Source organism: Lycorma delicatula, chromosome 4 (assembly GCF_047948215.1).
Source record: "Lycorma delicatula isolate Av1 chromosome 4, ASM4794821v1, whole genome shotgun sequence".
Lineage (NCBI taxonomy): Eukaryota > Metazoa > Arthropoda > Insecta > Hemiptera > Fulgoridae > Lycorma > Lycorma delicatula.
Window position 1 is genome coordinate 15,551,310 of NC_134458.1, and position 19,465 is coordinate 15,570,774.

Sequence of the window (19,465 nt, forward strand, 5' to 3'; positions counted from 1 at the left end):
ATATAGAAACTAAAGTAAAATACGCAGTAATCGCATATAATAGTAGTATTCATTCTATTAATAAATTGACCCCTTATAAAGTATTACGTGGTCATACGAGGGCTATTCAGAAAGTAAGGAACGTTTCCACCTGACACCGCCAGGCGAACGCCAATCGCGTATATATTGGTGTGCTCGTGCTCGGCACCTCAGTCAGCGTCCAGCCGTGACAACGGGAACATCTCCGCACTGCCCGTTTTTTATATACAAATTTGAAAATGTGTGCTGCAATCGAAAATCCCGCCAGTTGTGAGGTGTGGTTTGTGATTCGTTTTTTGTTAGCAAAAAACTTAAAACCAATAGAAATTCATCGGGAACTGTGTGAAGTGTACGGGAACAACGTAATGAGTGAAAGTTCTGTCAGGAAGTGGTGCATTCAGTTTAAAAATGGCCGAAAAACGTTCGCCATAAAGAGAAGAGTGGATGTCCGAGCATTGTGACTGACGATCTGGTCTCTAAAGTTGACGAAAAGATTCGTGAAAACCGCCGTTTCACAATAACAGCTTTCTCTATGTTTCCCATAAGTTTCACGGAATTTATTGTTTGAAATTGTTTCACAGAAGCTAGGCTACCACAAATTTTGTGCAAGATGGAGCTCCAAGTACGCGTCACTGAGTGGTTGAGATCACAGGCGGCAGAATTCTATTACACTGGAATTTCAAAGCTTGTCCACCGCTATGATAAGTGCCTGAATTTGTAAGGTGATTATGTTGAAAAGTAGTATTTTAGTCCCTCTGTTTACGCCATTGCATAAAGTTGCGTTTATTCCAATAAGTTCAAGGTTATGGTCGAGTCTTGTAGTTTACAGGCTTGGTAAATTTATTTTGCATTGTTGTGAGGCTTATCATACGTGTATTTTTAAAATAGGTTGTTTGGATTTGTTTTTGATATCATTTCTCTCAGGCTCCAGCTTGACTAACTGTTGCATCATCATATTGGTGTCAACGTATTTCATATCACGCATTATTTATTGCTGTTTAGTCTTAATGTATATATTAGTCTTAAGTGTTTTTTATTCTCACCAATTTCAATATTGTCATAGTTCCTAGAAGTCTATTTCTCTTTGTCTGCCCTGATGTCTTTCTTCAACTTGCGTATTCAGAAATTATTTTATCAGTCTTACGTAATCTTTAATGGTCTGCTTGCTTGTAAATTATTTTTTTTTGTCTTCGTTCCCGAATTCCACACGTTTTCTCTAATCGTTCTCATACTAACACTTAGACACTACTCTTGTTATCAATACACACACACACACACTGTTCTGTCCATGGTTCGCTTTCCCTTCTTCCCTTCTTTATTCGCTTCCCCTACTTCTCACCACGCCAGAGCTTTGTTCATTCTAGTCCTGACTTTCACGTTGTGCGGATCCTGGTCTTCCAGCCTTGGAGGACCAGGCTTCGATGTTCTCTCTCTCTCTCGTATAGTGTTAATACTTTCGTCGTCTTCATACTCTTATAAACGTTGCAGTATTTCTCTGTCAAAATATTCTCTAGTTCTACTCGCCAGTGTTTTGTGACTTCACCGATCTCTATGTTTTGTTTTGCCTCGTTTCTTTGTTAAGTTAATCTTCAAATTCAGTATATTACGTCTCTCCTAAAAGTGTTTCAATCACTACAAACTGCCAACTCTATCGACGCGAATCTTCTCCAGCTGCTGATTACATTTTCATCGATGCAGTATTCTTTCCAAACTCAATTACTACAAATTTGAGATGCTACGTAATTATTCAACTTCTAATCACAAATTATTACCTCTGTTATTTTTGATTCGTCATTACAGACTACACCAAGGTTAAACTGTATGTATATGTGCACTTTAATTTCACGACTTCATTTTTTACCAATATTCGTGTGTTATTAAGGGATGTTCAAATCCTTCATTATTATTTATATTTCGGGTTGTTCATCAAAAGTTTGTGTTCAAACGTCAGTTAATCAGTGTAAATTACCTTTACTTGAAATGTTTATTGCAATTAACGCTATAATTTAATCTAATTTAACTTGTTAATCGCCGAGATTAATTCTTATTTATTCATGCATTGAATTCATGTTACTTCTCTTAAAGAAAATTACTCCTGATGTGAAGTTATGTTTTTGGACTCTTGTAATTTTATATTTTCAAGAAAGCTTACTACTAAAATGAACTCTATTTATATGTTTACTTATTTCAATTTGATTATTGTAATTAACTCTTTTTGTACTAGAATATTATTGTGGTCTTTTTTCTACATTAAACTAGAATTACATGTTTTAATTATTTAATGTTAAGTTTGATGATGTTCATAATTCAGAAAAGGCCAGTGCCGATAATAAGATTTACTGTAGTTTATTTTTCTAAGTTAATGACATTTGTTCATTGCTAATTTTTCAATATTACAACATATGTCAGTAATGCAATAGTTTTCCAGTCATACTATATTTATTGATGTTATGTTTTTCTAAGTATATAATTGTAAATAAGATGTTTTATGTTCTCTTGTTTTGAGGCTTTGTTAAATAGATTTCAAAATGTGTATTTGAAAAATGTATATTCATGTATTTTCTCATTTAATATCATTGTTCATATGTTGATTCAGCTGATATTTCTTATACAGGATTAAGTTATGTTTATTTCATAATTTCATTTAATTTTTAAGGTTATGATTTAACATAAGTTCAGTTGTTTTCTTTCTAATTAAAGTCCAATTTCTTTTGGCAAATACGAGCTGTGTGTTCTTTTATTTTTGTTAACTTTACCCAACACCCTCTTTCACATGTATATAATAAAAAGTTTTTCTTGTACTTGGTTTTTTAAAATTCCAAAACGTTCCTTACTTTCTGAATAGCCATCGTATTAATCACAATCCATTATTAGTAATAGATTTATAACAGCAGGTAATGAACGACTATGTTAACACATACATGTAAGGGAAATAAACAAAAAATGAAACGGAGGGTACAAAAAAAAGTTAATATCAATAGCGAAGAATTACCAATAATTCCACAAGAAGTATATGTTAAGTCAGTCCAGAAGCAAAGTAAAACAGAAAATAAATATAATAAAGCAAAATTACATCTATCAACGAAGAAAGAAAACCAGCGGAAATTGAAGGAAGACATTATAATATAAAAAAAATTCATTCATAAAATATAAAATTTCCTAGAAAATTTAAGAAAATTCAACAAGAAAACCAATCTTTCAATACAGAAACTAATCTCTACTTAAATTCTATTCAAGGTACATCTTCATGTCCTTAAATGAGATAAATCCCACATCTCCACGGGCAGAAGCAGCAGAAATCAAAGATGTTACAATAAATTCTGGAATTGTACCGGTTAGTTTAGGTATAGCTATGTTAGAAAATATGTGTCATATTTTTGTGCAATATTATGATTTAAATAAGTTATTTAACAACATAGAAAGCTTGAATAAAATTTATGTAAATGAGTTACATAGCATTAATAATGAAGAATTTTATAATATAAGTAGTAGAAAAGATTTCGTTACAGAAAATAGTAGCAAATATCGAGAACATATACACATGAGAACATGAACATGGATGCGAGTAATTATATAAGATTTATTAATCACACTAAGCTTGTCATAGAAGAAAAGTTGGAAATAATATTGTTACAAAATAATAATAATAATATGTGTAAAAACATGGAATAGTAAATGGTTTAGGTTCAGTTATAAAAATCATTACTGCTAATGTACATCCTGACGATGAAATGATATTAAATGAAATAAAGTCTAAGCAGAATAATATAATTGATCAAATGAATAATCAGTATATTGTAAATGTAGATATTATAAGTGAATTTAATAGGACAATAGAGGTAATTTTAATGAGTTAAAAAATAAGTTGTTACTAATAAATAAAAAGGTAAATGATTTTGTAGAATTACTGAAAATAAGAGGTTTACTGAATCGGTTAAATATATTGTATAATATTGTGTTAAGCCTTGTACAAGATATAGAAAACAGCCAATATTTTGTAAGCTAGGAATCGCTAATCCAAGTATTATGTCTACGAAAGAATTATTTAATGAAATACTGAAAATATCTAAATATTATAATAATAGATTACCGTTAGAACCTAAACTAAATAATATTAGAGAATTTGAAAATATGTTGAGAATTAATTGTAAGATTTGTAAAAATAGTATTATGTATTTTATTGAACTGCTAATAGTTGAAGAAACAAGTTATAATTTATATAAGTTGATATCCATTCCCACTAAAAGAGATTTAGAATACGTAACTATATATCAAAGGTGAAATAACTGTCAGTCAGGTGAATCGAATGTTAAAGGATTGAAGGATAAATGTAATAATAATATGTATAGTAAATATTTGTGTTCAAATGAATTAGTAATCATGAAAATATTGATTGTGAAAAAGATATTGTATTAAGCAGTAAAATAGATAATTGTAAATATTTCATGTTAGAGGTAAAAGAGAATATGGTTAAATGGATATCAGAATTACAATATTTTCTGGCAATAATGCTGTATAAAGAGAAATTTACAATTATAAATGATAAAGAAACTTAACTAAAGTATTAGAAGGAATTTAATAAATTCAAATAATAGTAAAATATTGTATAGGGATAGCCCACTACAGTGTATAAGCAAAAGCTATGGGCATACTAAATTTATTGATGTTGATTAATTAAATATAGACAAGGTCCAGCATTCAGACTTATCAATAGATCTTAAGATATTAGAATTAGAAAATATAAATTTGAATAATTTATCAATGGTCAGGAAAAATAATATTGTCAGAGGTGGTATATCAATTTGAACCAAAATATTATATTATATATTGATTCTAATTATTATTATTGTACTGTATGTCAAAATATTTAGGAAAACATCTGTGTTTGTTAAACCACCCCCAGATGTTTTATTTGGGAATGGTGGAGTTATATTAACGCATTGAATCCTGTTGCAATCCATAGGCCAAGTGTGTTTCATATCACTTAGAAATCTACTAGAAATACTTTTAGAAATATACCGTGTGATGGTAGAATACTAGAAATCTAGTTAGAAATTTACCGTGATGGAATGCGATGCAGCTGCATCCTATGTCCAGCATGAGAACAATTTAGTTAGTCTCTGGCAGGAACTCGTCTTGTTAACATGTATACTTAAGCCTCTGTCTTGTATTAGTAGACTCGTTCAATATTACACCGTCCTATTAAATTAAAGTCATTTGCATGGACGTGTAATGACATTTATAATTAATTCTAAACAATTAAAAGTATAATAATTGTAACGATTTTAATTGCATAAAGTTCATGTTTTTTAAAACGGAACTCGTTGAGTTTTTAACTTAACTTATATACTCGTATATACTGAATGCCCCACGAGGAAACGGAAAACTTTCAGGATATGTTCTACTGATGAAAATAATTTAAAAAGTTCATATAAATATAGGTATGGAAACGCTTTGATTTCGAGTTAGGACTAGCAAAGATTTCGCCCGGATTTCAGCTCTTCTAATAAAAAGAAACCCTATGTAAATTTGGAACCCAAATGAAGGTAAAATTGGAGGTTTCTCATGTAATTTGAGCTGGGAAATAGGTCAAAACAGGTCCCAGAACTGTAACTGTAAATAGTTTTTAAGATACCCGACGTAAAAAATAGAATCGGTGTCGAAAAACAGTTTTTTTAGGTGTGTCGTACATAAACCCACCGGCTTGGTCTAATGCTGAACCCGTCTTCCCAAATCAGCTGATTTGGTAGTCGAGAGTTCCAGCGTTCAAGCCCTAGTAAAGTCAGTTATTTTTACACGGATTTGAGTACTAGATGGTGGATACCGGTGTTCATTGGTGGTTGGGTTTCAATTAACCACACATCTCAGGAATGGCTGAACTGAGACTGTACAACACTACACTTCATTTACACTCATATACATCATCCTCATTCATCCTCTAAAGTATTATCTGAAAGGTAATCACCGGAGGCTAAACAGGAAAAAAAAAGTTGTTTCGTACATAGCTTTGTTAAATGACTAATAAATGCGGAACATTTGGTAATAAAATTTGTAGCGAATTTAATTATGAGAAAATTAATGTAAGTACAGCCAATAAAATATAAATAAAGACTTTTAAAAATCGGTTTTTATTGAAGCAAAATAGATAGAAAATCGTATTATTCTTTCGTACCTAATAAAGATTTAAAAAAAAAAAAACAAAAACGTTAATTATCGAAAATAATTTTATAAGAAATACAAATAAAACGATATTTATCTGTGTATATTTACACAGGTAAAAGAAATAATTACGAAAAAAACTAAATTGAAATGTATGCTACTTTAGAAAAATATTAAATTTTATTGTATAGGTTGGCTATACAATAGGTTGATCAACAATGAAAATTGTGTACTTCGTTTGAATCTGTTTTCATAAATTATCATACAGATAAAGGAAATGTAGTGTTGTCATATCGTAAAGTAAAAAATGCAGTTTCAATTTTCTAACGAGGAATACGCCGATATTTTGTTTAAGTATACATGTTTAAGTATTTATAAAAACAGTTTCAAAATTCAGGGGATGCTCCCCCATATCGAAATAAAGAAAAAAACTTTATATCAACATATGTCCGGAAACTCTTAGTTTACTGGCAATCTCGTAATTTTTTATATTTTACATAAAAATTTATTTCTAATAAATTTTATCGAGCTGAAATTTTGTATACTGCTAGGGTATTTAGAAGTTTACTTGTATAAAAATAACGAAACTGATTTCTAAGTCAGTTTCAAAATGGCGGCCATGTAAGCTTTTTAATTGTTAATATCTTTGCATCATCTGGTTTATTTAAATGTTATGTTATTACAATAAATATTATGTGTTTTATGACAAAGAAAAATGACACATTATTTATTAAAATCCGTTTATAAATAACAAATTTATGACAAAAATTCTTGAAGTGAGTCATCCTAGATTAAAAAACTAGTTTCATTTCCTCCCGAATAAAATTAAGTAACTCGACACGATCTGGATTGAATGGATTTGAAGATCAGCTCATCATTTTTATACAAGTAAAGTTCTAGATACCCTAGCAGTATATAAAAACTCAGCTCGGTAAAATGAACTATTCCTGAGAAATAAATTTTTATTTTAAAAATACAACATGGCGGATAGCCGGTAAGCTAAGCGTTTCCGAATATATGGTGAGATATAGTTTTTTCTTTATTTCGATGGGGGAACCATCCCCTGAATTATTGAAATGATATTTATAAATACTCTCACTCTCTCCCTCTCTCTCTCTGTATATATATATATATATATATATATATATATATATATATATATATATATATATATAAATTAGTTAATATGAAATAAACTGCTTTAATAGTATTGAGAAAAAAAATTGATAGTTACTTGTGTTCGACAGAAAAAGGTGCTTGATTCATTTTTATGGCAATAATATTAATTTTTGTATACTAACAATCAATTCAGTTTTGAATGATTTCAAGTGTAACTTTTATTTAAATGAAGATTATATTTTTATTTTTACACGGTTGTCCAAAAAGGAGTTTAATGTACTTAGGATGTATGTATGTTTGTTCCATGTAGTAGCTCAAAGGATGGGCCGCTTTAGGTGTATGACCTTGCATTGGAATCCTTACGTTACCGGGAGTGTCATAGGGTATATATATATATACATAGTAGTATTTTCCCGTTGAAGCACAAACTCTAATGAATTGAACTGTGAATTGTAAGCTTCTACAATGTGTGAGTTGGGTTCGAACTGAATGATTCGAATCAATCGAATGAATAATATATCAAAAATAGTAAAATTAGATTTTTCGTTAAATAAAGTAAAATAATATTATAAGATTAAAAAGATTTCTGTTTATAATAATAGGCTTTCCGTGGGGACTACGTGTGAGGTTAGATTGGTGAGGTGACACGAGCACCTCGTGCAAGGCTAGACCAATCACCACCATCAACTGGTAACAAACGGGTGTCCCTGGGACGCTGTTTTTGGAGGTGCAATGGAGTGCTCTTATATCTCTGTAAAAAACCGTCCGATTTTTTAAATTCAAACGGGATATTTGTTAATATGTTGAAGGCTAACTTTTGCATGCATCAGATACACTCTCGAACTAACAGATCACGGTTATTTGAAAACGTTATATATTCGCCACCGATCTAGATTTAAAAAAATTTAAAAAATTGTACTTTATTCAAATAATATATGTACAAAATTGTCACCCACATGCTCTTTAAATATCCTGTATTAAAGAGCAGTTTTTTCTGGCATAGATACAAAGAAAACTTAGAATGGATATGTAGTGTTGTGTTTTAAATTTTAACCTATTTTTATAAAAGCCAAGAAATTTTACTAATATTATTGTCAAATAAATTATTATCTTAGATGGTATTTATGTATTAAATATAAAAAATTATACAAAATAATTTGATAGAAATTCTACTCAAAGAAAAAGAAACTTGCACTTTATAAAATGTATGTATAACAAATGCAACGAATGCATAACATATGTATTCAAATATATGTTTTTTCTGCATACTTCGACTACGTTAAAAATTGATCAAGATAAGATACGCAAAGTAATGTAAATGTATTTACTAGTATAGTTAACGGGATATTAAGTCATATCATGTAAGATGGGTCTTAAGGTGACAAATCTTTTACTATCGTCTCAAGTAATTATAGCTTAAAGAATGTCATTTCTATGTAGTTAATGAGTTTCTTTTTAAATCTATGAATAAAATGTTTTAGTTATTTTGAATGTAGTGTAGCCACTGATAAATCAAGAAAAAATTAAACAGACTGAAATCTGAAGCTTTGTTTTTAACTACAATAATTTTACGCATTATTACAGTGCACCTCGTTAACAACCGGGATGTCAGAAGCGCACGCTTACATGCGTTTGCTATATTGCAGTACATTTACCGTTTAAGTGAAAACAGACTGAATCGATTCTGGTCATAACCGCAATCAAATTTTTACGAGAGGGAACAGTCGATAAGGATTAAGGAGAGTATTGTATTAAAGAAATATAGAAATATTTCACTATATACCTGATCTAAGCGAATGTTGTCGACTGTAAAATGAAACCAAAGTCGTAGAGTAGGATTGCATGTGTCTGGTCTGATGAACAGGTCGTATTCATACTCAGAGACTAGTTCGACACGACCCAGGTTACCTGAATAGAAAATAGAAAAACAAAACGCGTTAAAAAATGTCTTAGATAATTATAATTGTCAGACGTCTTTTCACATTATGAAAAATAAAAAAATGTGTACGATATTTTTCCATCGTTCATTATTAAAATAATTATTAAGAATTAATCGCTTATTGTACTTAAGTTTTTAAGTATAAAACAATTGATTTTTTTATAAAAGAAAAAAAAAATTGCTTCTCAAAACAAAAAAAAAAAACAATAAATAAAGAATTTTGCTGAAAACCTGTTTCGATTTCGGACAAACCAGTCGGTTTGTATTTTCAGTTTTAGAGGATTCTATTCTATCACACTTTCATTCTAGTTTATGAAAGCGATTAGATAAGATATATAAAAAAAAAACTACTTAGTTTAAAATAATCGTTACCTTTTTTTATACAGATACTGTATTCAACGGTCAGTAGCAGATGTGCACGGGTTTGGATATTAATAAAATATTGAGGCAAGTGGGGGCTTTAACACATAAAACCGGTTTCGGTTTGTAATCGTGATCTTATTGAAAAAAGTATAAATAAATAAATATTAAATCTGCCAGTCTTACTGAGCAACTATATGAATGACTGTACTTTCCAAGTACGAGTCAATAATGAATATTCATCTGTAAGAATTTTGGAAAATGGCATACCACAAGGTTCGCCGTTGAACGGTAACTTGTTTACCATCGCCATTAATAAATTGATATTAGCCATTCCAGTAGAAATCAGGAAAAGCGTCTATTTTGATGATTTGGCAATTGTGTATGCCAGCAACAAGACTGCTATGGTGAAGTACAAATTGCAACGAGCGATCAATGCTCTAAATGAAGTTGCAAAGAATAACGGATTCCAATTCTCACCAGAAAAAAAGTGCGTGTACATTTTTGTAGGAAGAGAATTCCTCATCAAAGTCCTGCGCTGACAATTGGTGATACTCCAATACAATATAAAGACAACGTAAGATATTTAGGACTAGTATTCGATAAATCCCTTACGTGGGGATTACATATACAGGATTTGAGGGATAGATGCAAAAGAGCCCTAAACATTATAAAATTTTTATCGAACTTAAATTGGGGCTCAGACAAAGAAACATTATTGAGATTGTATAAGGCATTGGTACAATCGAAACTCAACTACGGATGTATTGTATGTTCATCCGCCAGGAAGTCGCATTTAAAAAAGTTAGACGTAATTCATAATAGCGGAATAAGAATGCAACAGGCGCTTTCCGCACAAGTCCGGCGGCTAGAACATCACTAAATTTTTTTTGTTGATATCTTTGTCCGTTTTGTGTAATTTTACTTTCTACATAAAAAAATAAAAAACTGCAACTTCTGGTCTATTGTATTTTTACGTCTAGATATTTAATTCCTCATTTCTGTAGAACTATCTTTATTTTACTTTTCTTCCGTTTCAAAAATTGGATTTCTATTGCATCCCAACCCCCGTAGGGGAAGAGACCAGCCTTGTGATGATTCAGGTCGCCACCCCCCCCCCCATTATGAGCCCTGATGCGCTTTAACGGAGGGTTTTCTATTGCATCTCGATTCTCCCCCGAGGGGAGAAGATCCCGCCTCGTAGCGTGTCTGATCGCTACACCACCCCCTCCGTTGCTTGCCAGTTGTGGCTTTAACGGAGGTCATCTTCTTGGCCTCAAACTGATCACATTCCACAGTGCTCAGTCTGGCCTCGTGAGATGCCGCCGATGCAGATGCCCCGAGGGACATCTACATCAGTAATTTCGCCCCAATTAAATGTTGCCTTCCGAAGAAGACATCAGACACCTAATACTACCACATAGCCCTCAGGAACTAAGCTAGAAGCCTACACGCGGAAGATTGAAGACCCCGCGCCTATCACCACTTTAAAGCCCTAACTATAAGTACCCAGTACGTACTAATGCAACAAGTATGCCACGACAGCATATCAAATAGCAAATTCAGTGTAAGATTTCTGTTGCAGCTGAAACCCAAACGAATCACTTCCTTTTCTATCCATAGAAATAAGTTTTAAAATTTGAAAAAGATACAGACCGCGATAAAATACAGCCGTGCGATATAATATTAAGGAAATAGTTATTCTAGAACAAGATAAAAAATTCTAGGCGACCAGCAATAAGTTAAAATAAAAGTGGGCTTATCTTTGTTTTAACTTATTCCTTAAAGACATTAAAATTAAACACGATTAACAATTTTTATATAAAAACTGATTGAATGCGATAAAAAATAACTTATTTTGTCAAATATCTTTTACTTTTAAATCGAAATTTGAATAAATTATTGGTCTATTGGCTGTGAGAATCGACCTATGAAGAGCTTTAGCTCTGGCGTTTGGGAGTGTGATGCGTTATCCTACCGGCTACCGTTATCGTAGCCGGCCTTCCTATGAAGGCCGGCTAACCGATCCCGGCGGGAAACCGGGTCGGTGAACAGACCGGTGTCGGGGAACTGTCGACTTTGTCTACGACTTATTGTCCTCATTTCCTGATGGTTATAGACTGATTGTAACCTCTCAGGCGATAGTATCCAGTATATCGGTGGAAGGATATGAAATAAGGATACGAGAATTAACCATTAAAGCCGGCAAGCACGGGAGCCTTAAGGCGGCAGCCCCACCATCACGGTGCCGCGAGCCAGTTCCCCGTACATCTGAATTTTCTATAACTAAAAGAAATGTGAATCGAAATGATACCGACAGGACTTTACGGTCAAAAAATTGGAGAGATTTAAAAACGTTGACTTTAATCTCAACAAACGCTGTTTATATACGGTTATACTTTGTGGTTTTTTCCTATTCATCAATGATTTGACGATTTTGATGTAATGTTTTTGCTAAGTTATCTTTTAACCTGTAATTATCCACCATTACATTCCTATCATATCTTAGCGGTTTAAGGTAAATGACCTTCAGTTAATAATGGAAAAACTTAACCTTATAATTTAATAATAATTATACAAGGGGCGCTAGAATAAGTGTGAACTAGAATGCAAATGAATTTTTGAATGTTAAAACATTGTTTAAGGTTCTTTGATTTATTAATAGGTAACTCGTAACGTAACATGAACGAATAAGATAGCTAATTTTAAAAATTAGTGTGTGGGAGGAAACATGTTGATTAAATATCATTAAAGTTATATGTTTTGCTTATATTCATTAATATTAAAAAAATTTAATACGTTTTGTGTATCTAGTTTTATATATGGAATTGTTATATTTTGTGGTAAATCTTGTACTTCACGACACCTTTTCAAGCTTCAAAAAGTAATTGTTTAAAAATTTTAAGTAAATGGAGTAGAACAACCTGGTAAAACAATCTTCTGGAGCCTTAAGATTTTGCTGCTTTTCTGAGTATACATTAATTAACTATTACAGATCACAAAGGTCAAGTAGACTGAATTTCACTCTTTTTCGTTCTACCGTTGATTTTCCCAGGGACAACAAGCAGACTATACTTGATTACCTGGCCCACAAAATCTCATCATTGATTATATTTGTTAGTATAATAAAATGAATAAAATCAATAAAGCATTTTAAGTAAGCTCTTTTTTTCATATCTAATGGAAAAAATGCTACTATTCTGCGGGCAAGTTTTTGAGTGTTTTATATTTGCAGTGTTACAATTGGAAACATGCAACATCTGCAATAAGTTATGGTTAGATGTTAGTGTTATTGAATGTGTATTTCTCTCTTTCTCTCCATCTCTCTCTCTCTCTCTCTCTGTGTGTGTGTGTGAGTGGGTTTATTTTTTATTCTTATTGACATATCATTTTCCTCAGATTCTTATATGACTTTTTTGACAGATGAAAATAATTATGGTCTAATTCATTTGCATTTCATTAACTTTGTTTTATCCATATTTATTTTAAAACTGAATTTATCTCCCGTCAATTTACCAATACTATTATAAATTTCTCCTACTCATTTTTAGTTTCAGTTACAAAACGCATTATCAACTTTTATATATATATATATATATATATATATATATATATATATTTTTTAATTTTACGGAAATAAAATAATGTGATTTGACCATTAATTCCTACTGATTCATAAATGATTTTTTTGTGATATCAGGGACATCTGTTACTACAGTCACTGTTTAAAAGTTTACGTTCTCCAAACAATGCTTAATGTTACTTTTTGTTTTTTTTTTAGACCATCTGTGGTGCAGACCACGTTAAGATAATTTTTTCAGAGTTTTTTCACGTTTCGAATCATAAATTGATTCATTTTTTCTCTCCTTTCTTTGGTCCAGTCTTCTTTTCCACGACAGTCTTCTTTTTATTTCCATTTCTTGGAACTCATGATTATAAATTAACTTTCTAAAACGATTCCTGCTTAAAATATCTTTTTCTGCTACTCCGTCCTATTGGAGATGCTTCTTAATCGCTTCGATCCGATTTTGTTTTGTTTTTCTTCCAGCAGAAGTATGTTAATTTTTCAGTATTCTATTATTACTCGTTTTAAAGATGTGACCAAAGAAGTACAGTCTTCTTTTGCTGGCTGCCTGGGAGAGGTTTTTGCACATTTTTTATAAATCTCTTTTTGGAACTCTAATATTTTTAATATAGGGGTCCTATATTTTTCTTAGGATTTTTTCTATTTCACAATTAACATTTATTCCATCTTATCTTTGTTGTATGTAAAATCTATAAATCTGACTTTCTCATTGTTTTTTATATGTTTATCCTTTATGTAGACTTAAAAAAGAAAATTGTCAAAAGTCTTTTTTGTCATTTTATAAGTTACGATGGATACTGTATCCACCGTAAGTGAATATGGGTTTTGGTAAGCAAAATCCATAAGTGGATTTTGGTAACATATACATTTTATTTCTAAGAATATTAATTTAAATATTTTTCAGTTTAATTTAACTTTCCATTTCTTACGGTAATTAAACTCTTCTAAATGTATTTTACATAATCTCTGCACGTGGTATATACCTAAACTCTCTCCATTATAAATCGTGTTTAGTATTGTTTTTTATAAGTTACCTAAAATCTATGATTTTTAATTTTCTTTTTAAAATGTGTAAAATTTAAAAACAAAACTCAATTTTATGTAAATACATTCTTTTACAAAATAAGATCTAAATTCTTTTGAGGAGGGGTTGTTTTTTAGGTAGAAGGAGGTATTCTTTTGTATGTACAAGTAATATAACATGCAACTTTAACAAGGGTTTTTGGGCACGATCTTTCATTGACGTTTCCTCTTTAGACCGATAATAATTGTGTAGAAAATAGTTTCCATTTATTATAATATGTATCTGAAATTATATCTGCTTAAAAGGTTTTGCTATTCATGATGTAATAATATATAACAACCATCTTTGTGCAGTTTACTCGCTTATCTTCCGTCTTTTATCTTTTTTTACATTTCATTTTGATCTAATTTTTTAGGTTTAATTTATAGATATTACTGTTATTATTAGATTTTTTTAATATTAGCTGCGATTTATGCGTTATTAATTATCTGATGACAAACGTTTTGAGGAGAGTTTTATGAATATTGTATTTCTAATATCTACGTTTCATTTATCTATGTTAAATGTACTCGATATATAAAACAAAACTAGAAACCCTGATCAAAAATTAAAAAATTACGTTTCGATAAATCTCATCCGATCTCTTTTCTCTGGGCATTCCAAAAAATTAAAAATAAATTTTAGACATAATACATTATTGTAAACTTATTTTCGTTTTTACGGTTTTGTATGGTAAAGTTAAGAAATATTTCCTACACTTTGTGGAAATTTTTTTAAGATAGCTGGAACTATTTGTAAAAAAGGTGTTCCATATAAATGCGAGTGAGAGGCCGAGATAAGCTGGAATCGATTCTCAATTTTCCATTTGTCCTTATTTCATAAGGTTTCATAATCTAAAATTATTTTTTTAGTGAAATAATGGACGATTTGTGGAGTTAAAATAAGATAGCTGAAATTAAGTCTCATCTCAAATATTTTCCTTTTAATATTAAAAGAAGGACTTATTAGAAGGAGAGTAAAGAGGAGATATTATTGAAATATTATTTTGAATATAATAGGTATGTTGTAAACGGTGATGATGATTGACGCGTGGATTCTTTTGAACGACAAAGTAAGTTCCTCCAACCGCTTGATGGGGTGTGCATTAAACGGTAAAAATACTCTACATATCCAGGATATTTTTTTTTGTTCGACAGTCCATAACTAATTTTGGAGAGGAGCTTTCTGTTTGCAGTTATCTCAGTTTAAATAGTTCAGCTCTTGACTGAGCCCGTTATAACGATGACCACATTCTTCAAGGCGACTGGAAACTGCAGAATCGATGTTCAATTAAACTACGTCAATGAAACAGCCCCTTATCGTCCCATTTCTTCTTTTATGTCTCTATTCCTTTCCTAGATTTAAAGATATCGATTCCGATTGTCATCCTAAACAGAAACAAGCCTATGTCGATTTAAGTTTGCCTATACTTACCCCAGTATATCCTTATGATTCAGCAAGTGAGCTATATTTGACTTATAATAAAAATTAAGGGGCGCAGCTCTTCACATCCTTTTTATTTAGGTAGAAGAAATAGTTGTAAAAACAATATTATATCGATGGTGCGCTGATTTTCATAACTGTAGTCCAGTTAGATTAAGATGATATATTTCAATGGGTGCCGGCTCATTAAAAGCGATTACAATTTCGGTCCGAATAAACTCTGCTCGAGATACGCTCACGATTTTGCAAACCGAAATGGATTTTTTTTATTCCGGAATAGGATCTTAATCTTTTTTTGCGAATTCGTATTTTCTGAAACAGAATTTTGGCGGCTACGCCAGAATTTTTCGGAAACAGGATTTGGCAAAATAATTGTTTGCTTTCTGTACATCCATCAATAAATAAATAAATTTTTATTCCGGTTTGAATATAATATAGCATTATATAGATATTAACGATGTAAACTTATAATTATAAAGGATAAATATAAAAATAAAGAAATAATAAATATAAAAACAAACTGTCAGATAAAACTAGATGTAATTAAAGTTTATTTTAATTAACGTTAAGGTAAATACATTACATTTATAAACTTACCGCTAAGTAATTCACAAGTCAGAAACCGCTGTTGAAAAATATTTTGAGCACATATGTAAACGTTGAACAGGTCGCAGGTAAGATAAATCGTGTTCTTTAAAATTATATTATTTAAAAACCCTTCGACAGAATAATATTGCTAAAAGAAAATCCTTTATTATATTTTAATTATCTTTTTGATTATTTTATTTAAAAAACGAGAAGATTTTTCAGATAGTCTGCAGTTTGTTAAAAGCTGAATGGAATTGTAATAAGGAGGCTCTTTCTCGTAAGTCAAAGTATCACGTCGAGTTATACGAAAACAGTTCTTTTGACTGGTTTGATAGACATGGTGTATATTGTTATTTAAAAAAAAATAATACACCATTATTTTCAGCATAGAAAAACATAAAGGTAAATTAACATAATTATTTAATTTTTTAAATATAGGTCTACACGATTCTAAAGGAACCATTTGACCTGATACTTTATACGAGAATGTATTATTCTGTGTTATGTAATGTATGTATGTGCGCGTGAATGTGTAATGAAAAATAGTTTTACACCTAGTAGTCTTAAATGCCATGTTCATTATAAACACGATATTCAATGTATATATGTATATAAAATATTATAAAGATATATCTGAGTAGTACAGAAATAGGCGTACTAGCGTCAAATTCTATATGGCGGCTGTCGGCCATCTTGGATGACGTCACGAATCCAAAATGGCGATGTTCGTCCATGTTGGATTAGTGACGAGAGTGGTGCTAGTAGCTACAGTGTTGCCAACGTGATTACATTTTTGTATTAAATAAGAATTATTTAAGTAATACTCGTATTTCAAAGGTTGGTGGTATTGTTGAACAGCTGCTGTGACGTTTTTATTGAGCGGTAGAATTGAATAAATTAATAATATTTAAAGTAAAAAAAATGTGGATCGGCTAGGTTTCGAGCAGATAACAGTTGGTTGCGAGGCGGTTATCTGACGCCTTAGACCGTTCGGCTACAGCGGCTGACCGACAGACTTATGCAGAATTTGTTCTACATAAGTCGCTGTAAATTATTTTATTGTTAGTACCTATAACTATCGCCGCAGTCGCTGTCGCCATGTATTAACGTCAGATTAGTCTTTGTGTATGTGTGTGTTTGTATTTGTGAATAAAAATGTAGACGTACCTCGAGGATGTTTCTGATCGTCGTGGCGGGCACCGGGAGGTTCTCGTCATCGTTATCGTGCACCAGGAGGTGGGAGCACGTGCGTGCGGCGTAGAGATGGTTACCGTGCGCAGCGCTCGACTGAAGAACGCGGGACCGATCGACGCGAGTCAATGCGGTGGCGGCGCGCCAATTATCTGTTACAGGAAATGAACATGTTTAATCCTGTTTGACAGGATTGACAGGTGGCGGCGCGTGTCCCACACCCTGTCGACAAATCGCGTCGCTCTGCCAACACATGCGCAGAGGAACAACGGATGTCAATCGTTACAGGAAATGAACTGTTTAATCATGTTTGACAGATCGTGACATCAAAGTAGATTTAATTGCGTTTTTATCGTTTCGCCTACACACATTTCGCCTACACACACACACACACACACACACGTTGGACTGGATGGGTGTAGTTAATCCGATAAAATCCAGTCGTGTCTGGATGTTATATAAGCGAAAAACTTTGCGCGATTTCATCATTCGCAATCTAACATTGAAGGTGAATACGATTGCTGTGAGATCTCTTTACCAATTACCAGATGCGATTCCATCTTAATTAGCAAGGTAAGTTTTAATTTAAAATGTGACTGTATGCTACCATTAAATAACCTTTAAACATAAAATTTTTAAAAATTAATATATGAGAAAAAACAAAAATGATGATTATGAATATAATTAATAAAAAAAATAATAATAAGATTATATAAAAAAAATAGAAAAAATACTGTATCTTCATTTACCGCCACCTGAAACATACATAAACACGAAATAATTACCATTTTTTATTGAAAAAAAAACAATGTTACAATATATATTACTTTTATTTGTTTCAGACATCAGTAATGGCATCATCGGTAGTTATCCGTGCAATAAACAACAATGTCATCCGTCTTTGATGAGAGCTGTCTGACTTTGAGGAAATAAACCTTCATTCAACTCTTCTACGGTATCAGACCAACATCCTGAACCGTTTGAAGGAAGAAGGCAGACGTTTCGACGGCAACATAAAATGGTAACTATATAAAGATGTTGTTTTATTTAAATTACGATGTTGGTATTTGTTATTAACAATCTCTTTTTCAGCTATAAATTAAAAAAAATTCAGTATGTACTAATATTAGTTTTTCGTTTCTACAGGTATGTTGCCGGAAATGTTGAATTGATGAAGTAGACGCGTCTCGAAGACGGTGTGGAAACGATATTCATGAGTCTGTACCTACATGGAAAAACTAGAACGGTGATAAATTTGGAGGAAAACACCGACGTCATCCATGAACTTTGGATCAAATCGGTGAAGATCGTAGAGACGCTGAGAAAGTTCATCAACAACGGCAGTGGATGGGTAATGAATATGATAATTTATTTAGACCTAAATATCATTCGTTACCATCCATTACACGGCGCCTCTACTATATTTTCAGCAACACCTAAAACACTTGTAAAAAAGGCGATAATTTATGTAAAGAAGCCGCATGAACAAAAATATTTCCGCTGGTCTGTGCTAGCATACCTACACAATCATCCCGCACATCACCAACGTCATGGTTGGTATGCAAGCTTTGAACATGAAATTAACATGACCGGGATATCATATCCAGTAAACGTAAAAGATATTGATCGCTACGGAATGTGATGCGTATTGTGATTGCTTAAGACATTGATGCTTATTATGGGATTTAAATGTCTATAGTTATGAGGAAGATAACGATTGTGTGTACCAGGTGCGTGTTACCGAAAACCGCGATCGTCCCCACTGCATACACCTGCTGCTTGCAGGAGATGAGAGATAAATTTCATTATTGCCTTATTAAACCAAACCTGGTAAAAACGGGCTATCTCGTCTCTTTACGGGTCTCTTGGATGTATTAACATTATCTTGGATATATGATAACATTATCTTGGAAAACCAAGATACTTGGTATTCGGTTTACAGAAAGAGGATGAAGCGACAAAGACATTAACCAATTTCTATATGTGCAGTTGATATACG

The 19,465-nt window shown here is 31.8% G+C and overlaps 1 protein-coding gene across 1 annotated transcript in view; it reads right to left on the reverse strand.

Annotated features, from left to right (window-relative positions):
- The window catches only part of LOC142324295 (cytosolic carboxypeptidase 6-like), a 99,391-nt gene that overhangs the window by 54,915 nt on the left and 25,011 nt on the right, over positions 1-19,465 (reverse strand). The window contains exon 3 of the mRNA XM_075365223.1: positions 9,080-9,204. Within this exon, the coding sequence (XP_075221338.1) occupies positions 9,080-9,204 (125 nt within the window). The remainder of the gene's footprint in view (positions 1-9,079; positions 9,205-19,465) is intronic.